At 33.3% G+C, this 27,135-nt stretch overlaps 1 protein-coding gene across 7 annotated transcripts in view; it reads left to right on the top strand.

The window, feature by feature from the left end:
* SYCP1 (synaptonemal complex protein 1) overlaps nucleotides 1–27,135 on the top strand; it is a 129,725-nt gene that overhangs the window by 43,093 nt on the left and 59,497 nt on the right. For all 7 annotated transcript variants that reach the window (XM_023641375.2, XM_070267185.1, XM_023641376.2 and 4 more), the window contains 9 exons: nucleotides 5,764–5,858; nucleotides 6,344–6,528; nucleotides 7,771–7,838; nucleotides 14,720–14,781; nucleotides 20,802–20,906; nucleotides 21,717–21,820; nucleotides 23,200–23,317; nucleotides 24,129–24,199; nucleotides 26,676–26,757. In XM_023641375.2, coding sequence (XP_023497143.2) covers nucleotides 5,764–5,858; nucleotides 6,344–6,528; nucleotides 7,771–7,838; nucleotides 14,720–14,781; nucleotides 20,802–20,906; nucleotides 21,717–21,820; nucleotides 23,200–23,317; nucleotides 24,129–24,199; nucleotides 26,676–26,757 — 890 coding nt within the window. The remainder of the gene's footprint in view (nucleotides 1–5,763; nucleotides 5,859–6,343; nucleotides 6,529–7,770; nucleotides 7,839–14,719; nucleotides 14,782–20,801; nucleotides 20,907–21,716; nucleotides 21,821–23,199; nucleotides 23,318–24,128; nucleotides 24,200–26,675; nucleotides 26,758–27,135) is intronic.

Genomic DNA, 27,135 nt, shown 5'->3' with positions numbered 1-27,135 from the left:
TACTTTGATTATTGTTTTTCTCAGTTCTAAAATTTCCATTTGGTTCTTTTTTACATCTTCTGTTTCTTTGATGAGACTTCCTATTTCTTTACTGAGGCTTTCTAATTTTTCATTTGTTTCAAGTGTGTTTGTAATTGCTCATTGAAGCATTTCTCTCATGGCTGCTTTAAAATCTTTGTCAGATAATTCTAATATTTCTCTTTGTGTTGGCATCTATTGATTGTCTTTTTTATTCAGTTTGAGATTGTTCTGGTTCTTGTTATGACAAGATATTATTATTGAAACATGGATGTTTTCATATTATGTAATGAGACTCTGGATCTTGTTTCTTTTGTGTTAGCTGGCTTCCTTTTACACTGCTCTGGCAGGGGCGGTGGAGGTAGAAGTCCAGGTTTTCTACTTGGCCTTGGTTGACACCTGAATGGTAGGGAGTTTCTTATCATAGCTGGTTGGGTTGGGAGTTCTGGCTTCCTGTATAGTCTCCAGTGACACTATGGTGGGAATGGCCTCGTTACTGTGAGTTTGGTGAAAGTTGTTGCTCTCTACTAGGCCTTCTCTGACACCACCCCAGTGGGGAGCGGGAGGAGTGCCTTATTATTGATGGATGGAGGTGGACGTCCAGGCTCCCTATGTAATCTCTACTGCCACTGCTGGGGTCAGGGACTCACTACTGGTTGGTGGGGATGAAAGACACAGCTCCCTATTTGACCTTTTCTGATACCACTTCTGTGGGAGTGTTATAGTCCTTCATCATTGCCTTGTCAAGCCTAGACTCACCACTTGGCATTTGTGGCATGGGTAGGGTAGAGGCCACAGTTTTTTCTGCAGTGTTTGGCTGGTGTAGACTCTTGTTAGGCTGCCCCTTTCCTTGTCCTTTTGCTAGAGAGAGCAGATATTTTTTGGAGCTTTTTTGGTCTATGTCCATTGATGTTTCCAGGTTACCAGCTTCTTTAGCTCTAAGTCTGGAGCATGTAAGGCAAACACAAAACAAACCAAAACCAAACCTCAAGCAAACAAACCCCGCCCCCCACTCCCCCTCAGTGGTCTTACCACTATGTTGTTTCTCAGGTCCAGAGGTCTCTGGCTGGCCTCATTCTCTTCACCTGTCAAAGTCTTCTTATATTTTATATATGATGTCAAGGGTTTGGGGTTGGACTTGGGAAGAATAGGGAAAAGTATTTCTACTCCATCTTTCCAGAAGTGGAGGTCCTGATTTCGTTACTTTTTATTATTCCAATTTTTTCCCTTGACTGCTTTGAAAGTTATATAATCTGTTTCTATTTTTTTAGTAGTTCCTAGAGAGATTGCAACATAAATTGACTTCATTTCAAAGTATAAAGTGAATACATTTAGCTTCTTCCTGCGTTGTTCAAGGACTTTAGAACATTAATTCCATTTAGTTCCATTCCCTTCTATTTCTGTTGTGTATTGTAATTTTATAAACAAGATATTATTATTAGTGTTTTATATAGAAAATGTTTATTTGGTTTTACCTATATATTTTCCTCTGTCTTTGCTCTTAATTCTTTTTTTGCATCTCAGACCTTTCATTTCAATCGTATTCTTTCTGCCTTAAAGAGGAATATTTAGAATATTCTTTAGTGAGGATATGCTTGTGATCTCTCTTCCATTTTATTTGTCTGAAAATTTATTTATTCATTCTCATTTGTTTATTCATTCCCTCAAAAAAGAAAGGAGATTTTTGCATATTTATTTCTGGTTGGGCACACTATGAAGTTTCTTTTAATACACTGAACATATCATCCTGCTTCTTTTTTGGCTTCCTTTGTTGATTATAAGAAATCAGTTGTCAATCTAACTGTTGAAACTTTGAAGATAAGATAAGCTCTCTTGTAGCTTTTCAGATTTTCTTTGCTTTTGATTCTTAGCATTTTCAGTATGATGTGTTAAGATATGAGTGTAATTTATTTTACAGCTTTTTGAATCTGTAAATTAGCATCCTTTTTATTGCTTTCTTCAAATGTTGTATTTGCTCTATTTTCTGTTTCCTCTTTTTCTGGGACTTTGAGTAAAATATATGTTAGTTTTCTAACTCTGTCTTCTGTGACTCTTAATCTCTTTTCCATATTTTCACAGTTTTGCCTTTCGATGCCTTATTCTGGATTTCTTTTCACTTGTCTTGTTCACTAATTCTCTCTTCATTTGTTTCCTACTCACAATGAACCCTTCCATGTTATTTTCAGTTGTTAAAATGTTTAAGGTCTTATTCTTTGAATCTGCTATTCTACTTTATGTCATTTTTCTGCTTCTTATTTTTTAAAAAATATACTAAGAATAGCTGTTTTATAGTTCCTTTGTGACAATTCTTAATCTTAAATGTTTATGAGCCTCATACTGTCTTTTGTTTCTGATAGTTTTTGGTCAAAGTGCCTTGGTTTCTGGTGTACCTTGTTGTCTGCGACTACATGCTCAGTGTTTTTCTTGAAAAAATTATTTGTAGGAATAATTTAAGGTCTGCTTAGTATGTAGGTAACTTCTTTGTGGGAGGATTTTCATTTACTTTTGCCATGTGGATGATGGCTCTACCCTTCTGGTGCAATGTGAACCTGGGTTGCAAATCTGCTTGAGGCTTGGTTTACTTTTACTTCCTCCTTACATGAAAAGTATTCCAGCCTATTGTGCAAATGTTTAATTCCTGGATTCTCTACCTTAGAGAGCCTTTAAGTTTTCATATTTGTTTTCCTTACCCCATCATAATTTCAAATCAAAAGTCCAACTTTGCCAGGATCTGCAAATGGCAAAAGTGGGTTCTGGACTCATCTTGCTTCTTCAGATTTCTATTTTCCCTTCACTTTTTCCCTGGTAATTTCTAATTATTTTGTCAGAAGTTTAATGATTTTTATATTCTTAATATTTGATCCTGAATTTTTATTCCTTTTTAGTGGAGTCCTTCTTTGAATGATATACCTCACCCAGTATCCCCATGAAGTTTCAGCTTCAATTTTATATATGTCATTTCTAGGAGTTTTGCTTAGTTTATGGGTATCTTCCTTACTCCTTTTAGGTTTTAAAAAATGTTATAATACTTATTTTTTAATCCGTAGCTGGTAATTCTAACGTCTGAAATCCTTGCAGATCAAAGTCTGCCTTTTGTTCATTCTGCTGACTCTGCTCATGGTGCTTTGTTTCCTCTTGTGATTTTTGATTTTGAGGTCATGTAACTTCATCTTTGGAAATTCTTTAAGGCCTGGATTGAAAGTATATTTTTAAAGAGAAGATTTGCATTTGCAGATTCTGGGATCCTGGGGGAACTTAGGGACACTTCAAATCAAGTTTTGACTCGAATCTTTTTAGAGTATTCAGGCAGCATACATTCAGTTCCCACACATGCCTAAGGACTTCTTTATGATTTTAATTTCTCAGAGGAGACATAGTAGACTATAATAAATAGTATCGTAGTGGACACAACAGTCTTTAGTTATCATTTCCCTTTCTCCAGATCTACTTTTCCTATTTTTTTCTCGGAGTTGGACCACTAAGCCTTTTATTTTTATACAGATTTTCAGAATGGAATTTTAAAAAATATATAAATCTGAAACATCATTCTCTTGCTTAACATCCTTCTTTGTTTTACTTATTTTTTTGTCCCCTCCCCAAAGCCCCAGTACATGGTTGTGTATTGTAGTTGTAAGTCCTTCTAGGTCTTCTATGTAAGCCAGCACCCACAGTGTGGCAAGTGACAGAATGGTGTGGTTTTGCAACCGGGAACTGAACCCGGGCTTCTGAGGCAGAGACCATGGACCTTTAACCACTAGACCATCAGTGCTGGCTCCTTCATTGTTTTAAATGGTCTTCATGATTTATGAAGTGTACACTTCTGAGCAAGTCATATAAATCCTGTTATGATCTTATCTTTGTTATCTTTCCTATCATATCTGCTATGATTTCTCCTTCATACTTTGTTTCATGACATTGAAATATATTTTCTTTAGACTGCAGAATGTGTCATCCTATCTCTTCCATTTTTGCCTTTGTACATGTTCTTTCACATATCTGTGATCTTCTTTTCTCCCTCAACTGTCATTACTTTTGTTAATTCTTACTGGCTTTCACATGTTTCAATTCAGCTGTCACTTTCTGGAAGCCTTCCTTGAACTTTCCCTCTCTATGTATGTCTCCCCTCACCTCTAACCCTTACTGATCCTATTTGCTTAGGTGCCCCCCTCTATATATTCCCAGAGCTTCTAGTGAGTACTCATCAGCACTTATCATTGATTATATGTCTCCCTCCTAATTATATTATAAATACCAAATTTTAAGGTCTACTTTCTAGCATACACCATCATTATCATTATCATAATAGTATTTAATATTTATTGAGTATATGCTAGACACTGTGGTTAAACATTTTAAGTTGCATTATCTTGTTTAATCCTAACAGCAACGCTTCAAGATATGAATAACTATCATTGTTCTTATTTTCCAGGTGGGAAAAGTAGAGACAGACTGGTTAAGTATTGTGCCCAAGGCTAGGTAGCTAGTGAGAGGAAATAGTATAATTTGAACCCAGGGAAGAACATGAACTTCTTTTTTCCGCTAGTGTTTTTTTGAGGTGTAAAAGTGAATGCACACATATAAAACACATAAACTAGTACCTGGCACTAAATATTTAGTTAAATATTAGCAATTAAGTGGAGTCAAAGGCTTTTTTCCATAATATTTAAATAAATAAATGTGATATTTTAGAAAAAGTTGAAAATCAAGGTAGACAATATGCAAATAAAATCATGAATAATTTCACCATTAGAGATAATGACATTTAATATTTTTGTGTGTATTCTTTCCTTTCACATGCACTATTTATATAAATACTGTCTTTTAACTTGCCTTTTTTTTTTTAAAGATTGGTACCTGAGGTGACAACTATTGCCAATCTTCTTTTTTTTTTTTTCTGCTTTTTCTCCCCAAATCCTCCCAGTACATAGTTGCATATTATTTAGTTGTGGGTCCTTCTAGTTGTGGCACGTGGGATGCCGCCCCAGCATGGCCTGATGAGCAGTGCCATGTCCACGCATCTGAAACGGTGAAACCCTGGGCCTCTGAAGCTAAGTGTGCAAACTTAACCACTCGGCCATGGGGCTGGCCCTGCTATTTTTATTCTATGATATTTTATGACTACCCAAATTAGTAATCAATAAATAAAGTCTATATTATCATTTGCATTGGGCTATGTTGTATACCATTGTATGTGTACTACTATAATTTAATCTATCTCCTATTGGATATTTAGGTTGTTTCCAATGTTTAGCTTTTATTAAAAATTAGCACCAAGACCAGCCTGGTGGTGCAGTGGTTAAGTTCACATGTTCTGCTTTGGCGGCCTGGGATTCGCTGGTTCGGATTCTGGGTGCAGACCTATGCACCGCTTGTCAAGCCATGCTGTGGTAGGTGTCCCACACATAACGTAGAGGAAGGTGGGCATGGATGTTAGCTCAGGGGCTGTCTTACTCAGCAAAAAAGAGGAGGATTGGCGGCAGATGTTAGCTCAGGGCTAATATTCCTCAAAACAAAAAAAAAAGGTAGCACCAAAAATCCTTATATATTGACCTTCGAGTGCTTGGGGGATAATCTTGAAAAGCGAATAAAAGTTGGCGATGACCAGTATCAGTGCATCTATACTTGCATAATTCTCCCTCATTTTGGAGTACCAAAGGGAGGAAAAAAAGTAATTGTTACAAGTAATTTGTTTTCTTGGTATATATTTTCTGTTAAGTACTATCTATCTACAACTTTCTTTTTTAGAATTACAGAATGAAAATTTAAAAGAATCAAATGAGAAGCAGGATCATTTGACGTCAGAACTGGAAGATATTAAAATGTCTTTGCAAAGAAGTATGGTATGATTTAGAAACTAATTAGTGTGTGTTAAGCCCCACACTATCAATCAGTCAACAAATATTTATTCAATGCTAATGCTATGTACAAGGACCCAGAGCTTCAAATAGAGATGATACAATCCCAGTCTACAAAATGCTTATAGTTTAGAGACATTGGATAAAAACACATCAAAAGTATAACTAAAATGGAAGACTATGCTAAGTGCTAACAGTGATTCAGGCAAAAATTGCTGCAGTAGCTCTATGAATTGAAAGAACATCATGGGTGGATTGGCCAGGAAGACTCCATGGAGAGGTTGGGATTATAGGTGGGCTTTGGAAGAATGGTGAATTGAAACAAGAGTAGTGAGTAGGCATTCCAGATTGGCCACGGTCAGGTAGAGGAGGCGGGTGAGAGGATAAGGAGGGAGGAAAGCAGATGAATTCAGCTTTCTTTCTTAAGACGCTTGGATGATAGCTTTTGTTTTGTACTTTATTTCATTTAGAGTACTCAAAAGGCTTTAGAGGAAGATTTACAGATAGCAACCAAAAAAATATATCAGCTCACTGGAGAAAAAGAAGCTCAAATGGAAGAATTTAATAAAGCTAAAGCTGCTCATTCATTTGTGGTTACTGAACTTAAAAGTACTATCTGCAACTTAAAAGAATTGTTGACAACAGAACAGCAAAGGTAAAAACATTTCTTATTTAGGTGAATAAAAACAATTTCGTTCTAATATTTAGTGCCATTTTCTATTCAATGTCAATTGATTTGTAATTACTATAACAACTGTAACCAAGCCTGTTTTTTTGTGTATAAAGTGAGAATACATTTTAAAGTTTGTAATGGATAGGCCGATGTCTAGGAAAAGAGAGCAGATATTCTCTAGGATAGGCCCCATGCATGCTTTGCCATAGAGTCATGCTATATAGACAAACTCCTAAGGGCTGATGCAGTGATATGACATATTTAATTAAACTGTGGATTATTATTAGCTTCATAGAAATAACTTCTTAGGCTGTGTGGTTTATTTTACTGGGGTCCGTAATCTTTCTGATTTATAAAATTAGCAACTAACCTGGCACACGGTAGGTACTAAAACATTTTTATTAAATTAATGGATTAATGAATTATTGACTACGATTATATATAAAATAAACTATTCACTTGTATTTCATCTAAATAGCAGTTTGTCTAAAACTTGAGTTAAAAACTTAGTGTTTTTCACTGCTTTATATTAAGGAAATATTCATATAAAGCTGTTTTTTGAGGCCTAGGTAATCATTTTTGTTCTATTAGCATCAGGGTTAATTAAGTTTAGTAGGATGAAAGAAATGAACAAGCTTCTGTCTGAAGTCATGGCCTGGGCCTAGCAGTATTTCTTCTCTACTGTTTGTGCATGGCAAAGGCAGAAAAACCAGCTTTTCTAGCTCAGCTAATCTTACATATTCTTGATTGACCCATCCAGGCAATTTTCAAATTTTAAAATTGTAAGTGACCTTAGATGTGATCTGTTCCAATTATCTCAGTTTTATAGATGAGAAAATGGGAAGCCAGAGGAGTTAAGTGAATTGCACAAGTTCTCGTATTTATATTGTTCGCAAGGTAGAATTCAGTATAATAGTAGTTAACATATTCGGTCTTTTTCTAGGATGCATTAATTTGATATCATCAACAGCTAAGAGATAAATTATGACCATAACCTTTACAGGTTTATGTAGATATAATTAATATACAAGATGTATTTATAATAGTAATATCTTATTTTGAAATGTTATCCTGTCTGGCACAGAGGAGGTACTCAAAAAATGTTTAATAATTGAATCTGTGAATCTGTGCTAAGATATTGTTGCTAAATTGCATCAATTTTAGTTGCTAGATGAATTCTGACTAAAAGAATATTTTACATTGTAAACTAATATATTTTACAAGATTGGAAAAAAGTGAAGATCAATTGAAAATACTTACTGCGGAGCTTCAGAAGAAATCAAGTGAATTGGGTAAGACTTTGAGAATAACATGTTCATGATAATATAAGCCAATTATAAAAAACATAAACCCTGTTTCATAATAAAATATAGTTTCTCCTCTGTCGTTTACCAATAGTGATTATTTGATAATTTTTATTTGATTTTTCAAAGATAGAAAATTTAAATCTTAAGAAAGACTATTCAGTATTATTATGCAGTTCATAGCTATCTAGAACTGTAAGGAGCCTAAGAGATATTTGTAGTCTGTTTTCCTTATTTTAGGATTCAGAAGCCTTAATAATTCTTAGGGGAAAGTGTCTGTTATATTTTAATTGAATTTTGAAATTTCATTGATTAGTCATGTTGGATTACGAACAACTTATAGGAAAATGCAATCCTTTTTTACCATATGGTGTTGTTAATATTGAACAATTTTTATGGCCAAAAGAGAGAGAAGTTCTGGGGTTATTTTGTGAATTTATGACCATTTAGTTAGCCAATTCTATTAACTCTATGCTTTATATTTACAAATGTGTAGAATTATAAAGATATAAAAACATTTTTTCTAATTAGTTTTTATAAATTAAAATAATTCATGAATTGATGGGTGTTTCTTTAGAATATCTCCATCATATTCTGTAAGCTTTATTATTAGCTTTGAATACTTGTATAATTAAAATAATTGTAAGTAATATTGTCTTGTTAGGATATTTGGTTGAACTTATAAACCCTATTTATGCTTTCCTTTTGCAATTCTTAATTTTCCACTATAAACTAGAGTGACCTTTGAGTATCCAAAATTGTCCTATCCCATGGTAAATAATTTTATTTTTTAATATTATTTTAGATCAGAATGGTTGTAAATGCATTTTTCATCCAATTTTTAAATCTTCCTTTAGAGCATAGCATACCGTTTTAAATCACTGCATATATCTACTTTCTTTGAATTGTTCAATTGAATGTTGTAGGCTAAAGGAATAATTTTAGTCATTAAAATATCTTCAATGGAAATTTATTTGTAACAATTCAGTCTCATATTGAAATTAAGTGGCTATTACTGTCATATTAAAAAATTAAATGCATAATGTGATTTTTCTCCTAGTAGAGCAATTTATTATGAGAAGTTCGGATAAGAAATTCTAGAACTTTTGGGGCTGGCCCCATGGCTGAATGGTTAAGTTTACCCGCTTCACTTTGGCGGCCCTGGGTTTCACTGGTTTGGATCCCAGACACAGACGTGGCACTGCTCATCAGGCCATGCTGAGGCGGTGTCCCACATAGCACAACCAGAGGCACTAACAACTAAAAAAATATACAACTACGTACTTGGGGACTTTGGGGAGAAGACGAGGGGAAAAAAAAAAAGAAGACTAGCAATGGATGTTAGCTCAGGTGCCAATCTTTAATTAAAAAAAAACAAGAAAAGAAGTTCTGGAACTTTGAAACAGTTCTGTGTTTTTTTCTTAGCATTATCTTAAGTGCTGTGAGAACATATACAAGAAATAAAATACTGCGCTCTTAAGAAATCTCTAATTATTGTGGGAGAAGGGTTGAACACAAAAACCATTAGAGCAGTGTCTCAAAATAGGGAGTGAGCAAGAATTCTATTAGAATTAGGGAAGGAAATATTAGAACTTCTATTTCTATTTATTTTTTATGCTTTTCATATATTTTATAATGAATAATATAATACACAAATTTCTATTTTGCAAATTTGTGTAGACTATAAATGTTTTTGCATTTTATACATATTTATATATTTTGATTTCTTGTTGGTGGAGATGTGTTAATGCTGATAACAAGAGGAAACCGAAGGTATCAGTGTGGACTGCAGCATTGGAAGAGGCTTTATAGAAGAGGGTAGATTTTAAAAGTAGACTTTAAGCTATAGAGAGACTTTGGATAGTTGTAGAGAATGATGGAGTGTGGAAAGCATTATGTGTAAGAGAGGAGCATTAACAATGATATATGTACTCAACATTAGTGTATTTCCTTCTTCAGCTAATAGTGTGATTCTCCAAACCAAAAATTTTGGAGGATATTCTATACTCTTCTTTCTCCTTTATGTTTCACTTCTAATTAGTTATCCAATGCTGTTGTTTCTAACTCTTAATATCTAGCTCATAAAATCTAACTAATTTAAGAGTTTCTAACTCTTATATATCTTTTGAATCTTTCACTTTTTCTTCATCTCCACAGACCTAGAGCAGATCAAGTCCTCATTTCCTCTTTCCTAGTTTTTAGAGTTTCAAGCACTTTCTCTTAGCCTAGCAGAGGAGGCGTGTGAGTAACATAATGGAACACGAATTGTATTTGTCAGATTAAGCATCAAACTCTGCTACAGATTACCCTACTTTGTCCTTGCTTTTGTTCATCCCTTGTATTTACTAGGCTTCTATTTGCTTTGCCTTTCTTTCCTAAGCTTCTGTCTTACTGCATTAGCCCTCATTCTTACTGCTTTGTTTCCTGGCTACACTTTGTATTCTTCCTTGTTGATATTTTCTTAGGCTTACATCTTGTGTAGAGTATTCCTGCATTTGCCTCCATTGTTTGAATCATTGACTCATCCTAAGACGACTTTTTTCTGTGTACTCCTCAGATACAGCCTGCTCTACCCTTTGTATCTTGGCATTAGATCTGGACCAGACATCTCTGACGAGAACTAATTGCCATAGCTTGAGAATCATTCTTTTTGTTTCTAGTCTTGTCTACCTTTTGTTCATTCTCTGCACTGATGCTAGAGTGTTCCTTTACACATACAAATCTGACTATTCTGTGTTGCAAATGGAAGAGCCATCTCATTGCCTAAGTTCAAACCTTTAAATATCAGCTGTCTTTTCATTGCTACTTAAAGAGTGAGGTAGTGCATACCATGTAAGTTAAAGCCAACTGTAACTACAAAATCTTTGTCAAATAATTTTTTCTCAGTTTCTTTACTTTGTTTCTTCATATGTCTTCCATCTTCAATTCAGTCTAATGTTGCTCTAAACAGGTTTTTTCCTGTGGTCATTTTTCCATATCTGTACCCATGTTTGCTTTCACTCTTGTTATGTAACAGATTCTCCCTCTAGTGTTTTCTATTGCTTCTTCTTTGATTACTAGATAATATAATAATTATTGAATTTAGGCCTAGATGTTTATTCCTCATTTATCTTTGGATATATAGTTAGGAACGTAACGGACATGGTCTTTGGGGAGACATAAAAAGCATCACAAATAAATATTTAATTACAAATTGGGATAAGTGCTATGAAGGAAATGAAAATGACACAATATTAGAAAATAATAGGGCCTAATTTAGATTTTGTGATCAGAGATGGCTTTCAGCTGAGACCTAAAAAGTAAGTGACATTTGATTAGGTAAAGCATGTGAGTTGGGGGAAGCTTTTCAGTCAGAAGGCAAAGTATGTAAGAAATGCCCTGAGGTGTGAAGAAGCTCCTAATACAAGTGAGTGAATGAAGGCTTTTGTGATTGAGTGTAAGAAGTGATAAGGAAAGGGGAATGAAATGAGTATGAGGTGATAAGGACCAAACAGGGCCAAGGAAGGGAATTTTGATTTTATTCTAACAATGAAGGAAAACCATTGAAAGATTTGAAGTAGAGGAATGACATGATCTGGTTTATGTTTTTAAAGATCACTGTAATTTCTATATGGAAGATAAATTTGGTGGTGGGTGGGAAATGCTGGTACTGAGGAAAGAGTAGAAGAGGGGAAATCAGATCAGAGGCTATTTGAATGGTACAGGTATGAGAGAATATCTCTTAAAAATGGAATCATATCACGCTTCTGCTAGCATTTGGTGAACCCATTATTTGAGGACATTTCGTCTGTCTGCAGCTCTGAAATTTTTCCTTCTCTTATTTCTTTTCTTCTAGTGTTATTTTTCTCTCTCTCTGTAAGTCCTGATCAGTGGATTTTGGAAATTCTACATCTATCTTTCGTGTTTTTAAATTTTTCTTTTATGCTTTCTACCTTTTGATTATTTTTCTGGGAAATTCGGGGAAAAATGCTTTTTGGCTTCCCCCTGCAAAATCCATGTTTAGTTATGTTTATTTTGCTGTTTTAAAGATCTTAGTTGTCAAATTTTAAATTTCCAAAAACTCTAGGTAATTTATTTCATGGATATAGTATCCTGTTGGAACATACCCAGCAAAATATCTGCTTCCGTTTGCTCTATTAATTCTTTCTCCTTGGGTTTTATTTTAGCTCTTCTCTTAATTGAATTTGGTGCCTGTCTCTCATGGTTTTGCTTTTCTTCATAATTGTTGATTCTTGATTACTCATCTAAGTATGTGAGAATCCATCTTCACACTTATATATGTTATAATCTGATTCTTCTGATTGTGGGGGAGAGATGGGAGGTGCTGTAAGGAAGGTAGACTTGGTAGTTTGTCTTTTGGGTATAGGGAATGTTTATTTTGCTTAGAGATCATAAGCTGTTTGGGGCACTGCTGTGTCTCTGTGTCTCTTTGGCTCCAATTTCCAGAATCCTTGATTTAACTTGAGGTGGCCTGTGTGGTGAGGAGGTGTGGTCATCTGGCCTAGTTGTTCCACATGGCCTTTATTGAATTAATGTGGGTCCCCCTCATGGCCCCCCGCAAGGATTCCTCAGCTTTTTGGTTTGTTAATGGTAGTCTGTCTGGTTTTGTTAATGTTGTTCTCTCTCTCTCTCTATGTATGTATGTGTGTGTGTATATATATATATATATATATTTTTTTTTTTTCTTCTTATGTCTTGTAAAAAATTTATGGGATTAGGGATGAGAGAGATTGTGGAGACCTGTTCACTCCACTATCTTTAACAAATCTTTGAGTTTAAAAAAATTAACTGTTTTTACCTAAACTGAAATTTTTTTGTTAAATAAGCTTTGCATGTGATAGGTTTTTCTTTTAGACTCTATGTTGGAGTTTCATATTTTGCTGATTTTTTCTTTAAGACCGTGGGCAATTATTACAAGTTTTTGTTTGTTTTTAATGTACAGAGTGGGAAATTTTCAGTAAATGTATTATATCTCCTATAATTAAAAACTCTTAACAGTGAGGAAGAACAATGTTACAGATATAATAAAGTTTTAGGTGACAGCTAGATATCATTTGGAAACTTTGATATAGGCAGTTTAAAAATGTAAGACAGGAGAAAAAAGTGGGAGGTTTGGGCTGGAAAGATTTTAAAATTCGTTAGCCTAATGTTGAATTCATGGAGGTATAGAAAGAAAAGCATTGTAAAACGTTATTATTTAGGGTGACAAGAAGGAAGGGTGTCAGCAAAGAAAACAGAATTCAGAGTGAGAGAAGAAACAGGAAATTCGAATAATGCAAGCCCTTGAAAATCAAAGGGAGAAAAGTAGTGAGTGGTTAATAGTATCAAATGCCAGAAAGCTCCACAATGATGATGACTGAGAATTGCACCACAAAATGGTTATTGGTGATCTTTGAGATTGTAATTTTATTAATGTCATGGAGATAGGCATTAATTTTCCATGAGGTTAAGAAAGAAATGTGTAGGTAACAAACCGGAATTTTTCTGTAAAACAAAGTAAGAAATTTGGCAGCAGTATGAAAGGGCAGAAATGTCAATCAGATATGTTTGTTTCGTATTCAAATAGCTATTTAGATGGGATGGGGGAAATTAAAGATTGCTCTACAGAGAGTCAAATGTATATTGGTAATAATAGCAACTAAAGTTTCAGAGGCAGTGGAAACTTTGAGATCCAGATTACAGTAATCAGTTAGCTTGAGAAAAGTGGATCACTTCTCATTTTAAGTTTGGAGTGAAGATTAAGAGGCCAACGTTTAGATAGTGATGAGTTGAAGGTAAAGGCATATACTGAGTGGCCTCATTCCAAAAATATTTTATATAGATTTTTTGTTTATTTTGTTTAATGGACTTTGGGCTCATTTGGTCATGGAATTAACTTTATAGAAACATTACTATTAATATTTAACCATTATTATTTTTGCATGGCTCTGATGCAGGGTCGGTGAGCCGAGGAGTCGAAAGAAAGATTTCTTAGACTCTCAAGATCTGGCAGTAGTGCTCTTTTATTTAGAGAATAGTATAGAATAGCATGGGGACAGGACCCATGGGCAGTCAGAGCTTCTGCTGCCACTGCTTCTGCTGCCCCCGCTGGCATGGGGACAGAGCCCATGGGCAGGCAGAGCCACTGCTGCCCCTACTGGCATGGGGACAGGACCCATGGGCAGGCAGAGCTGGTGTGTGGGGACAGGACCCACGGGCAGTCAGAGCTCCTGCTGCTGCCCCGAGTTGAGGGTTAGGGCTAAATTTAAGGCATGGGTATGTGAGTCATCTCTTTACAAGACAAAGGAAAAAAAGTTAAAATGGTACCAGTGCCGGTAGGGTCCGGCCATTGGGCGGTCCCACAACTTTTAGATAAGAATCAAACCGGATTGAGTAAATGGCAGAAGTCACCGCTCAAATATTATCTTCAACTAAAGACAAAGGAGGATTTTGGGGTGGGGGGTCAGTTACATGAGGTTGCCAGACAGTAAACAACTTAAGTTCTTGCCTTCCCCATTAAGAGTTTCCAGAGATAAGGCCATCCCCCCTTCCTCCTGGCGCAGAGAGGGAGGCATGGAGATTTTCTTCACAAATGCAATTGTCTCTGATCAAAGGGCAAGCAAATTCCGCTCCTTGGAGCCTGATTCTCATCTGCAGTTTTAAAATTAACCAGGCTAAAAATCCTCATCATAAACTGTTTTAAAATTAAGCAGCCTAAAAATCCTCATCAGCTCCATTTGGACTTCCTCTATCCTTTACGGTGCTCTAGTTGCATTAACCCATCTCTTTTGGTTTTTCCCTTTCAAATGGTATCATCTTATTTTTTGTTTCTCCTTTCCTGTTCTTTTAGTCCAGCTTTTAACACTTTTGTATTCTTTTGCTTACTTTAGAAGAGATGACTAAACTTGAAAATAACAAAGAAGTAGAAGTTGAAGAATTGAAAAAAATCTTGGTAAGTATGTAGTTTCTCTCTTATTTATATATAGCAATTACTTTTAGAAATAATATTGAATCCACTGACTTAGACTCTCACACTAGGGATGTTCTTTTGCTAGTTTTTCCAAGTAAAATATAAAAAATTACATTTGGTTTTTTTAGTAAAGCCACTTTCTTATCTATACCAATTTTTTTACATCTTGATAATTGTCTTGTTGAAATTGTTTATATTATTTGAACGTATGTTGACAGTGCATTTAAGTAGGATCAAATATGCATGTTATGTAGCTGATTGTAAATTTGGTGTGCCTTTGATACCTTTGAGGTACAAAGCTGCAATTTTGAGAAGGATATGTAAGATATATATTCAGTACTTATGTTTAGTGTTTGTATAGAATCATGTTTAATGAATTTTTTAGGATAAGTCTTCATTATATTTTAGTTGATTATAGTGTGTAGAGCATGGGTTGGCAAACTTTTTTGTAGGACTAGATAGTAAATATTTTAGGTTTTGTGGGCTATATGCAAAATGTTAATTCTCTCCTGCTGCTCCCCTCTCCCTCCTTGTCCTCCTCCTTCTCTCTTCCTTTATTCTTAACAACATCGTAAAAATGTAAAAACCATTCTTAGGTCAAGGGCCTACAGAAAGAGACTGCAGGCTGAGTTTTGTCTCGGCGCAGACAGTGGTTTGCCACCTCTTGCTATAGAAGACAATATTGTTGATGATTACAGATATTTGATTTTGAGTTTAACCTATCACATCTCTACCTGATTTTGCAATTCCTAATTCTTCTGTCTCTTGGGAAACATTAATTCTAAATGCTTATCCTTTCTCCATTGAATTGCTTTTGCACAAACTCTTGTAAATAATAATAATGTTTATATTGCTTTCATATTTGATAGTACATAGTTGTGCTTCAAGTATCAACTTAAATATCAATTCTTTAGGAAACCTCTCTTGATACTCCTAGCTAGTTTTGGACTCTATATGGCTTGTTCCCATAGCACCCTGAACTTTTTCTTTATAGCTCTTAACACAAATGAAATTAATTTATTTTCGGTATAATTGTTTAAAGCTTTATTCACCCTTTAGACTCCCCCTTACTTAGTACAGTAGATGGCACATAGTAGGTACATAGTAAATAAATAGTAGAATGAGTATATGCTCCAATAAGGGCTAGGAACCTATGTCCTGTTTATCCTGTAACCCCAGTACTTAGCACAGTGCCTAACACTTTATAAGCACTTTGTAAATATTGTTGAATAAATAAATACTGAAGCATTGTTTTTACTATAAAGATTTACTCCTACATGGGCAGGGATTGGTTTAGGGTTTTGTTATATTTGCACAGCAACAGAACATAATTAATATCTTGGTCCTTAGAATCACAATGCTTCAATTGGTATCCAGCCCTTTTCTTCTTGGCCGTATGACCTAGGGCAATTTACCTAAACTCTTGATGCTTTAGTTTTTCCATCTATGAAATGGGGGAAATAATTGTACATATCTCCTAGAGTGATTGTGAGGGATAAATAAGATAATACATTTACTCACTTAGCAAGCATTTGTTGAGCTCCTGTTATGCTATACTCTGGAGATACAGTGGGGAGCAAATGGATGCATATCCTGCTTTCGTGGAATTAAGTCATGAAATAATCACACTTAAAATACAAGCAGTCATTCAAAGGTAATATTACAGTGGTGACAAGGGCAATAAAAGTTTAGTTCACAGTGCTAAGAGACCTATAATAAAGGAATTTGCACTAATAGAAAGGTCAGGAGAGGCTTTTTTTAGAAAAAGTAAAGATTGAACTAAAATCCGGAGAAGGAAAGGAATAGCTTACAGGTAGAGGAAATATGTACAAAGGTCCTTAGATGGGAAGGAGTATGGAGAGCACAATGGAGTGAAAGAAAGAGTGTACTGCAAAATGAGGCTAGAGAGTTTGATAGTAGGAGCCTGGCAATTCATGGCCTTTTAAATCATATCAAGAGAATTTTGTATTTATCTTAAGAGGAATGGGAAGTTCTAAAGAATTTCAGCAGGGAGTAACTTGGTCAGATTTGCATTTTTTAAAAGCTCATTTGGCTTGCAGTATGGTAAACAACATATTAAGATAGATGTTAAGAGTAGATAGACAATCACAGTGGCCAGAGGAGAGATGATTGTAGCTTGGACTGGGAGGTAATGGTAGTAGTGAGAAACAGTGAATGGTTTTGAAAGATATTTAAGATTTAAATACTTTGGAATGGTGTAGGGTGATGTTACCATTTGTTGAAAAGACTCTCTGTTTTCCATTGAGTTGCTTCTGCACATTTATAAAAAATCAATTGGCCATGTTTGTGTGGGTCTGTTTCTGTTTACTTGATCTGTCTATCCATTCACCAATGTATCAGTGTCTTGATTACTGTAACTTTATAGTAAATCTTAGATTTTCAAGTAGTGTGTAGTAGTGTAATTCCTCCAGCTTTATTATTCTTTTTAAAAATTGTTTTAGCTATTCTAGTTCCTTTACTTTTCCATATAAATTTTAGAATCAGTTTGTCTATATCTAAGAAACTCCTACTAGAATTTTGATCGGAATTGTGTGAAATCTATAGGTCAAGTTGGGTTGAACTGATATCATTACTATATTGTCTTCTAATATATGAACACAGTATTTATCTATATTTATATAGATCTTCCTTGATTCTTTCATTAGCATTTTGTAGTTTTCAGACTGCAGATCCTGTATATATTATATTTATACCAAAATATTTCTTTTCTTGAAGGTATTTTAAATAGTATTTAAAATATTTTTCCACTTGTACATTGCTTGTTGATGGGAATATGATTGCTTTATGCACTGTCCTGGTATCCTGCAGTCTTGCTAAATTCACTTATTGGTTCCAGGAATTTTTTACAAATTCTTTGTAATTTTCCATGTAGATAATCATGTTGTCTGCAAAGAGGAAGAGTTATATTTCTTTTTTTCTTGTCTAACTGTACTAGCTCAGAATTCCAGTATGATGTTTAGTAGGAGTGGTGAATGTGTACATATTTGATGTCCTGATCTTAAGGGGAAAACATTGTGTTTCACTATTAAGGATGGTATTAGTTACAGGTTTTTTGTAGAAATTCCTTTCTATTCCTAGTTTGTTGAGAGTTTTTATTATGATTCTATTTTGAATTTTGTCAAATGCTTTTTCTGTGTCAGTTGATGTGATCATGTTATTTTTCTTCTTTAGACTGTTAATATGGTGTATTATATTGATTGATTTTCATGTATTGAACCAGCCTTGCATTCCTGGGGTAAATCCCACTTGGTGTGGTCTGTTATTCTTTTTTTATATTGTTGAATTTGTTTGTTAATATTTTGTTGAGAATTTTTGTTTTTGCATTCATGAGAGCTTATTGGTCTATTCTTTTCTTGGATTGTTTTTATCTGGTTTTGGAATCAGGCTAATTCTGGCTTCATAAAATGAGTTGGGAAGCATTTCTTTCATTTCTATTTTCTGGAAGAGACAGTGTAGAATTAGTGTTATTTCTTTTTTAAATGTTTGGTGGAATTTGCCAGTGAAATCATCTGGACCTAAAGATTCCTTTTTGGCAAGATTTTTAACTATGAATTTAATTTCTTTCGTTGTTATAGAACTATTTAGGTTACTTGTTTTATCTTGGGTGATTTTGGTAGATTGTTGTTTTCAAGGAATTAATCCATTTCATTGAAGTTTTCAACTTTCTGTGCATAGAGTTGTTTGTAGCATTCCCTGTTATCCTTTAAATGTCTATGGAGTTTGTAGTGTTACCTTTACTTTCATTACTAGTATTGGTGATTTGTGTTTCTTTACTAATTTTTTTGATCTTTTCAAATAATCTGCTTTTTGTTTCATTAATTTTCTCTATTGTTTTTCTGTTTTTCAATTTCATTGATTTCTGCTCTTATCTTTCTTTGGGTTTATTTTTCTCTTTTTCTCGGTTCTAGAGGTGGAAACTTAGATTGTTGTTTTGAGACCTTTTCTAATATAAGCATTTTAATGCTCTCAGTTTCCTCTAATCACTTGTTTGGCTGCATCCCCCAAATTTTGATATGTTGTATTTTCATTTTCACTTAGCTTAAAATATTTTCTAATTTCCCTTGAGATTTCCTCTTTAACCCTGGGGTTATTTAGAAGTCTGTTATTTTATTTCCATGTATTTGGAGATTTTTCTCTTTTTTTTTTATTCATTTCTATTTTAATTTCATTATGGTTAGAAAATATACTTTGTTTTGTTATTTAAATTTGTTAAGGTTTGTTTTAGAAATCCAGATATGGTATATCTTAGTGAATATTTCATGTGCTCTTGAAAAGAATGTGTACACTACTATTTTTAGGTAGAGTGTCCTATACATGTTAATTAGATCAAGTTGGTTGTTGGTGGTGTGAAAATCTTCTATGTTTTTGATATTTTTTTGTTCAGTTCTATTATTTACTGAGAGAGGTGTATTAAAATCTCCTACTTGGAGTTTGTAATTGTCTGTTTCTGTCTAATTCTGTCAATGTTTGGTTCATGTATGTTGAATTTCTGTCATAAGCCTCACATTAACATTTACATCTTCCTGATAAACTGAACTCTTTGTTCATTATTAAATGCCTCTCTTTATCTCTATTAAAACTCTTTTATCTTGAAGTCTGTTTTCACTGATATTATTATAGCCACTCCAGTTATATGTTTATTGTTTGCATGGTATATCTTTCAAACTATCTTAGTCTTTACCTTTGTTGATATTTATACATATCTGTTTATTTCCTGTATATAATTGGGTCTTCCTATGCAGTATTGCTAGAGTTACCTTTTAGAATCATAAATATGATCATGTTATATTGCTGTATCAAAACTTTCAATAGCTCCACATTGCCTTCAGATAAAATTCAAACTTTTTAACTACAATTGGTAGTTTTTATAGTTATAGGACCTCTTATTAGTAAGGTAAGCCTTTAGTAAAATTGTTGTGATCTCATGCTTGAGTAAACAGATTAAAGTTGAGTTTCATAAATATGTGTTCTGCTGGATAACAGGAGGATTTAATAGAATTAAGCACCCATAACTAGTGAGTTAATGGTTGTATTACTTTGTTTTGCTCAGTTTCTAGAGCTATGCTGTCCAATATGGTAGCCACTAGCCAAATGTGGCATTTAAATTTAAATTAATTAAGATAAATCTAAAAGTCAGTTGCTCAGCTGCAATAGCTACGTTTGAAGTGCTCAATAGCTACCATATTGGGTAGCACAGAAAATGTTCCTATTATTGCAGAAGGTTCTGTTGTACAGGACTTGTCCAGAGCAAAGGTTGACAAAATTTTTATATAAAGAGCCAGTAGTAAATTTTCAGGCTTTGTGGGTCATATGGTCTCTGTTGTAGCTGTTTATCTTTGCTGTTATAGGGCAAAACAGGCATAGCAATACATAAAACAAATAGATTGGCTACATTACAGTAAAGCTTTATTAAAAATAGGCAGTGGCTGGATTTGGCCTGTGGGCTATAGTTTGCTGAACTTTGGTGTTTAGAACATTTAATTTAAATCCTGACACCTTATTTAAAATGGTGTATTGACAAAGTGAGCTTATCCTAAGGAAACTTAAAACCATTTCATAGAAAGAATGATAAGAAGAGTTAGAGATTTTAGAACAGTTAAAAATTGAGGAGTGATTAGAACTCTCTTCAAATATTTGTCAGCTATCATGTGAAAGAGAAATTGGACTTCTGTATGATTAAGGAAGGCAAAACAATGACCACTGCATATACGTTACAGGGAAGCACATTTTAGAATAGAATTGTGAGTGATTAATAAGTGCTAATACATTGGAGTGATTTGTGCGCAAGGTAAGTTTTGAATTCAATGACCTGTATGATATTTTTAAATAAAAATATTCCAGGGCTCTGTCCAATAAATCCTCTGTCATCATATTTAGTTTTGAAATTTACTTAATAATGACTTGTTTTCTCTTTTTAAAAAAATTTAGCCAAAGAGAAACTCGTTCTCTCTACAACTCTATTTGTTAATGTTCTTAAATAGGCAGAAAACCAAAAGGTTTTAGATGAAAAGAAACAATTTGAGAAGATTGCTGAAGAATTAAAAGGAACAAAACAAGAACTAACTGGTCTTCTCCAAACCAGAGAGGTTTGTTTAAAAAGGATATCTTTTTCTTTCAAATATTTTCTTAGTAGAGTACCGATTTACGAAATAGATTATGGTGCAGCTATTAGCTTTGTGAAAAGTTTCTTCACAAAATTCCTTTTAAGAGTATGTGTTCCTGCTACACTTAATATGCTAATGATTGATTTAAAAGGCATCTAGAGAACCTCCATATTATAACATGGGAGAGAAAGGTCAACATTTAAGATACCAATAATATACATGATGCTGTGGTCCATAACAATTATGCTTCTTGATGTCTTGAGTATTTCTTAATTGATACATTTAAATCTTAACCTTTATTAAGTTCTTAGTTTATGATAATTTTTGTAGTGCTTATGTTACAATTTTAGAATATGTCCTTTATTTAAAAAAAGTGTATTTTCTGTTCATAACAGCATTACATTGTGACTGTCTTTCTGTAATAGTAAGAATAACTTTGCTTTTAAGATACTATCTGATTTCATTAATTGATATATTTCTTAACAATATAACATTTTAATTGAAATCAATTAGTTGGTAGAGTAAAATTGATAAAAATATTTTATAATATGTATGTAAATATAATTTTGCTGGTTAAGCTTCAGAATGTTGAGATGGAATTTACTCATGTTTCATTTGTTGTTGTTCATTGTGTTAAAATTATTATGGTTATGGCATTAAATCTACTTAAAAAAATTTGACATATTTTTACTAAATTTTTGCCAAGTATGACTTGATTACATAGAGTAACCATATTTTTTTGTGAGAAAATTGTAAAAACATTTTCTGTGATTATACACATTTATTTTCCAGAAAAAAGTACATGATTTGGAAATAGAATTAACTGCTATTGCGACAAGTGAACAACATTATTCAAAACAGGTTAAAGAGCTGAAAGTTGAGCTTGAAAATGAAAAGTATGTTTTGTATCTATAAATAGCTTATGTATTCAGTTCCTAAGCTTTCTGTTAGTTCATGATAAATTAGTAAATTATCTTTCAATATTTATTTGAATGGGCTTAAAGTTGTGATTTATTCCTAATTAAAGATCAAAATAATTTATCGGTTTCATTGTTAAGGGAAGTACATATTGTTGACGTAGAAAGAGTACATCACAAAGTTGAGAACTGCTTTAGAAGGCCAATATATTACTTTTCTTGGAGATATTAAATTCTTCATAAAAATAATCATTTACTGTTCTAACTAGTTATTTTGGTTGTTTTGCTGAATTATTTCATAGGTTTGTCTTGATGAAATGACAAAATACGAATCCATTTTTTACCTTGTCCAACTAAAATATTTGACTGAATAATTCCCTACTCAGTAAGTTTAATTTTGAGAGAAAGTGGGAGGAAGTAATTATTGTCTTATTACTCAGAAGTAAACTCAAGTAGTCAATCTAGTGGTGAGCATGATTTTTCCTTTTTGGTTGTTTCTCAGCTCTAGGTAAAAATGAGAAGCAGTTATCTCAGCATCTTGTCTTTTTCCCTTTCAGCTCCTATTCCCTGCTTCTGGTACCATAAGGGCTCTGGGTAAAATTAATCTATTAACCAAAAATCCATATTAATGAATGGACTGATAAGTTACTTATGCTTTAGTATAAATTTTTGTTATCCTTGGTATATTTGCTTTTTTTAACCTTTCATTTTTTAATGAAGACCATTGTCTACTCTTTGATGAATTTCCAGTATCCGTAAGTAGAAGGAGATAATAGGTGCTTCTGAAATCATTCCATAGAGCCACATAAGCCCCTTCCTTTGTTTAAAATTGATTCTGGCTGCAATAAATGACAGCAGTAATCCCTGTCCCAGTAGAGCATTTGAGACCTTGTAAGAGCAGTTTAAGTGTTGTGCACAAAAACTAAACCTAGTTTGATTTATTTTAATTAAAAGGAGTTCATACCTCAAGTACTACTTTAATCAAGTCATCAGAAGTTTGAAACAGTTTCTGAGAGACAGTCTACTAGAGAGAAACAATTATATGGAGAAAAAATATACCTTCAAAATTTGTGGAAAAGTATGGGGGGAATGATGTGTGGGGAATATGCAAGGAAATATATGACATCTTGAAAAAATTATTATAGAAAAATTTCAAACAGGTACAAAGTGGAGGAAATACTGTAATGAATCAGCATGTACCTATTACCCAGCCTTAAAAATTATTAACTAATGGCCAATCTTATTTCATTTATACCCCCAGCCCTTCTTTCGTTTCTGCTGAGATTATTTTGGATTAAATTCCACATCGTACAATTTCATATGTAAACATTTGGTATGACATGTTTTTTAAAAAATAGGCTTAAGAATACTGAACTAACTGCAAGCTGCAATAGGCTTTCATTGGAGAACAAAGAACTAGCACAAGAAACAAGTGATATGGCCCAAGAACTCAAGAAACATCAAGAAGATATTAATGTGAGTTGAAAAAGAAGGTACCAGTGACTTAGTTTTCTCAACTGTAAAATTAGGGGCTTAGAGTAGATGACTTCTAAAGATTCAATTTTAAAAAGTCTGATTATCTTAGAGCTGATACTTTGTTTTAGATGAAAACATGCACATTGTTCTTAGATGGTGATAAGGGGCAACAGAATATAGAGACTACCCATTGATAACAATAATCTAACTTTAAGCATCAAGATTTTTATAAAGTATTTATTTTTCAAGTATTTATTAAGTAAATAACATAAGACAATGTGGAAGATACAATGATGAATAAAATATCCTTCCTCTTTAGGACCTTATGACTCAATAGAAAAAATAAATGCTTGAATAACTTAAAGAAAATAGTATGTCATATGTGTTGTTTTTGGTACAAAGTCTTATCAGAGTTCACAAGAATCACTTCTTCCTTGGTGGAAGAGAAGACTTGAGAGAGAATATAGCATTGATTTTGGCCTTAAACTTTGAATAATTATGAGTTCAGTAGGTAACAATGAGTGGAAAAGCATTCCTTGAAGCCTCAATAATATGAACAAAGATGCAAGGGTCAAAGTATTACTGGGAAACAGCAAATAATACTTGTTTTATTAGCTGCTATATAGGGATTGTTAGGGGAATAATTAAAAGCTGGAAAATTAGTTTGGAACTATGCAAGTTAAATAGCCCATTCTCTTTCTTTATATATAACTAAATGAATTTTATGCTGACAAATAAAGATCTTAAATATTAGTCTCAATTTTATTTTTGTTGAAACAATTAATATGAACGACATTGATTATTTCTTTAGGATAGCAAAAAGCAAGAAGAAAGGATGTTGAAACAAATAGAAAATCTGGAAGAAAGAGAAACACAATTAAGGCAAGACTAATGAGTTGGCGTTTTTGTCTGGCAAAAGATATTAGTATTTCTTTTCTTTTAGCTTGTATTTAATTTAGATTAAACTTTTGTTGAATATAGTATAAAGTAAGAAATTAGAGTTAAATTACTGCGTTGGAATCCTTAAAATTGTTATAATGTCTTTTTTATTCTTAGTGTTGAAATAGTGAGATCACACAGAAATTAATTTTAAAGCCCCATAAACTTTTTAACATTTAATATTTATTTAACAAAGTACACCAATCATATGCCAGAAAATTTAGAAGAGTAATTAAAAAAATTGTGTTTTTTATTTATTTTTAGTTTTTTTTGAGGAAGATCAGCCCTGAACTTACACCTGCTGCCAATCCTCCTCTTTTTGCTGAGGAAGACTGGCCCTGAGCTAACATTCGTGCCCATCTTCCTCTACTTTATGTGTGGGACGCATGCCACAGCATGGCTTGCCAAGCTGTGCCACGTCCGCACCCGGGATCCGAACTGGTGAATCCTGGGCTGCCAAAGCGGAATGTGCAAACCTAACCGCTGCGCCACCGGCCCAGGCCCTCCCAAATTATGTTATTTTGAACATTATCCATGTTTCTAGGTGTTTTCTCAATCTATTTTAATGGCTGTATACCAGTCAAGTGAATATAACATTATTTATTTCAATTCTTTTTATTTTTGGATATTTACATTTTCCAGTTTTTCACTCTCATAGATAATACTGTAGTAAACATCTTGGCACATACAGTTTTTTCCCTTATTTTGAATTTGATTGGATAAATTTCAAGCAGTAGATTTATTGTCACATTCAGGAATAATTATTTCAATGACTTTTGATAGTCAAATGGTTTCTAATTCATTATATTGGTTGCAAACCATGCAATATTGTGTGAAAATGCTGATTCCAAAATGTTTTAATTGGTTTTGGGTAATATGAATTCATTTGATAATATAACAGATAAAAACAACTCGTTCTTATGATTTGTAATTTTCATTTTTTGGGTGAGCTTTGGAATTTTTCATGTTTGCTTGCTAGGATTTTTTCTTTCTGAAGTTACTTATACTGGTTGCCCACTAATATTTTGAGGTCTTGATTGTTTTCTTATTGATTTATTTAAGCTTTAAAAAATATGTTAGTCCTTTATTTTGTTTTATTTGCAGCACATGTTTTCCCCAACCTGTATTCCTTTCACTTTGTGTAATTTTTTTGTCATACAGAAGTTTTTTGATTTTGTGTTAAATCTAATTGCCTTTCCTTTTGTAATTTTTCCCATTGCTTTTATACTTAGAAATCTTTTGCCTGCCTGAAATCAAATATTAATCTTTAGTTTTTAAAAAAATTGGCATATTGATATTTATTTTTCTCTTTTTCAAATAATAAAAATGTTTCAAGGTATCAATTTACTTTTTTCTTTCTTCCTTTTTTTTTCATGAGGAAGATTGGCCCTGAGCTAACATCTGTTGGAATCTTTGTCTTTTTTTGCTTGAAGAAGATTGTCGCTGAGCTAACGTCTGTGCCAGTCTTCCTCTATTTTGTATGTGGGACACCACCACATCATGGCTTGATGAGTGGTGTGTAGGTTCATGCACAAGATCCAAACTAGCGAACCCTGGGCTGCTGAAGTGGAACACACGGACTTAACCACTATGCCACCAGGCCAGCCCAATACCAATTAAAATCCTAATGCTCAGTTAAATAGTAAATATCCTGGATTCAGTTTTTGCAGGGAATATTATTCCACATGATTGAACACTGTTCCATGCATACAGGTTAGACCCAGCAACATATTAGTGGTAATAAGAAAGACAAGAATTAAAAATAGCTTCAAATATCCATCTGAGACAAAGCACCATTGTTCTCATGTGCAACAGGCAGATGTTAAGTTTAAAAAATTTTGAAAGGATAATACATGCATATGGTGCAAAATTCAAAGAGACAAAGGAGCACATGGTGAAAGAAAACTATTTTTCTTGACCTTTGTCTTCCTGCTGTCCAGCACTGCACCCCAGAGGTATCACTGTTTCTTGTGTATGTTTCCAGAGATACAATATACATATATAAGGATATATGTGTATGCAAATATCTCAGTTGTGTAGTTCTTCATTAAAATGACTTGAATTTAAGTTCTTAATTTATTTGTATAAAATTGACTATGTCTTAGAATGATGACTATTTTATGACTAAAGAACGGTATAGTGAAATCTTGACTTAAATAAGAAATTAGTGTTTCTTTTTAGGAGTTTTTCTAATGGAAAAATGACTATAAGAATCCACATAATTAATTTCAAAATAAATGTATAAATTAAATATAAGAGTAGAAGTGTGCCTGTGGGTATCAAGGCTTGAAAAATTACCAAACAAAATTAAAAGATTAATCAACAAAAAAGTAATAGTCAACCATTTTAGAAATCCTGGAAAAGGAATAAAATGAAAATAGAAAGTTTATTACAATGTCACTCTCCCATTTCCTTTAAGGAATGAACTGGAATCTGTGAGAGAAGAACTAAAACAGAAAGGAGATGAAGTTAAATATAAATTGGATAAGAGTGAAGAAAATGTATGTTATATTTAATGATCAATTGTATCACAAAATTTCAAATCATAAAAGCAACACCATGTGTCTAAAAAAAAGTGTGCTATTCAATTACTAGTGATCTAGGGACTGTTGTACGCTGTTGATTTAAAAATATAGGCAAAGCTGGGTTGTTTTGCATATGTGGTTTATATCTAGAAGGAAATCATGGCATAATTCTAAATTTCTTTCATAAGTGATCAATGTTTAATGTCGATTTACATTTTTAGGCTAAATAAAAGGCTCATGCTTTAGTAATACAGAATATACTGGTAAATTGATTAATAAGTTTGTATTGTGCTTTGGTGGGTGTGATTTCAACAAGTTGAGATAAGAAGATTTTTAGGGAAGAATGTCACAAAA

Source organism: Equus caballus, chromosome 5 (assembly GCF_041296265.1).
Source record: "Equus caballus isolate H_3958 breed thoroughbred chromosome 5, TB-T2T, whole genome shotgun sequence".
Taxonomy (NCBI): domain Eukaryota; kingdom Metazoa; phylum Chordata; class Mammalia; order Perissodactyla; family Equidae; genus Equus; species Equus caballus.
This window is presented reverse-complemented; position numbering and strand designations above follow the sequence as displayed.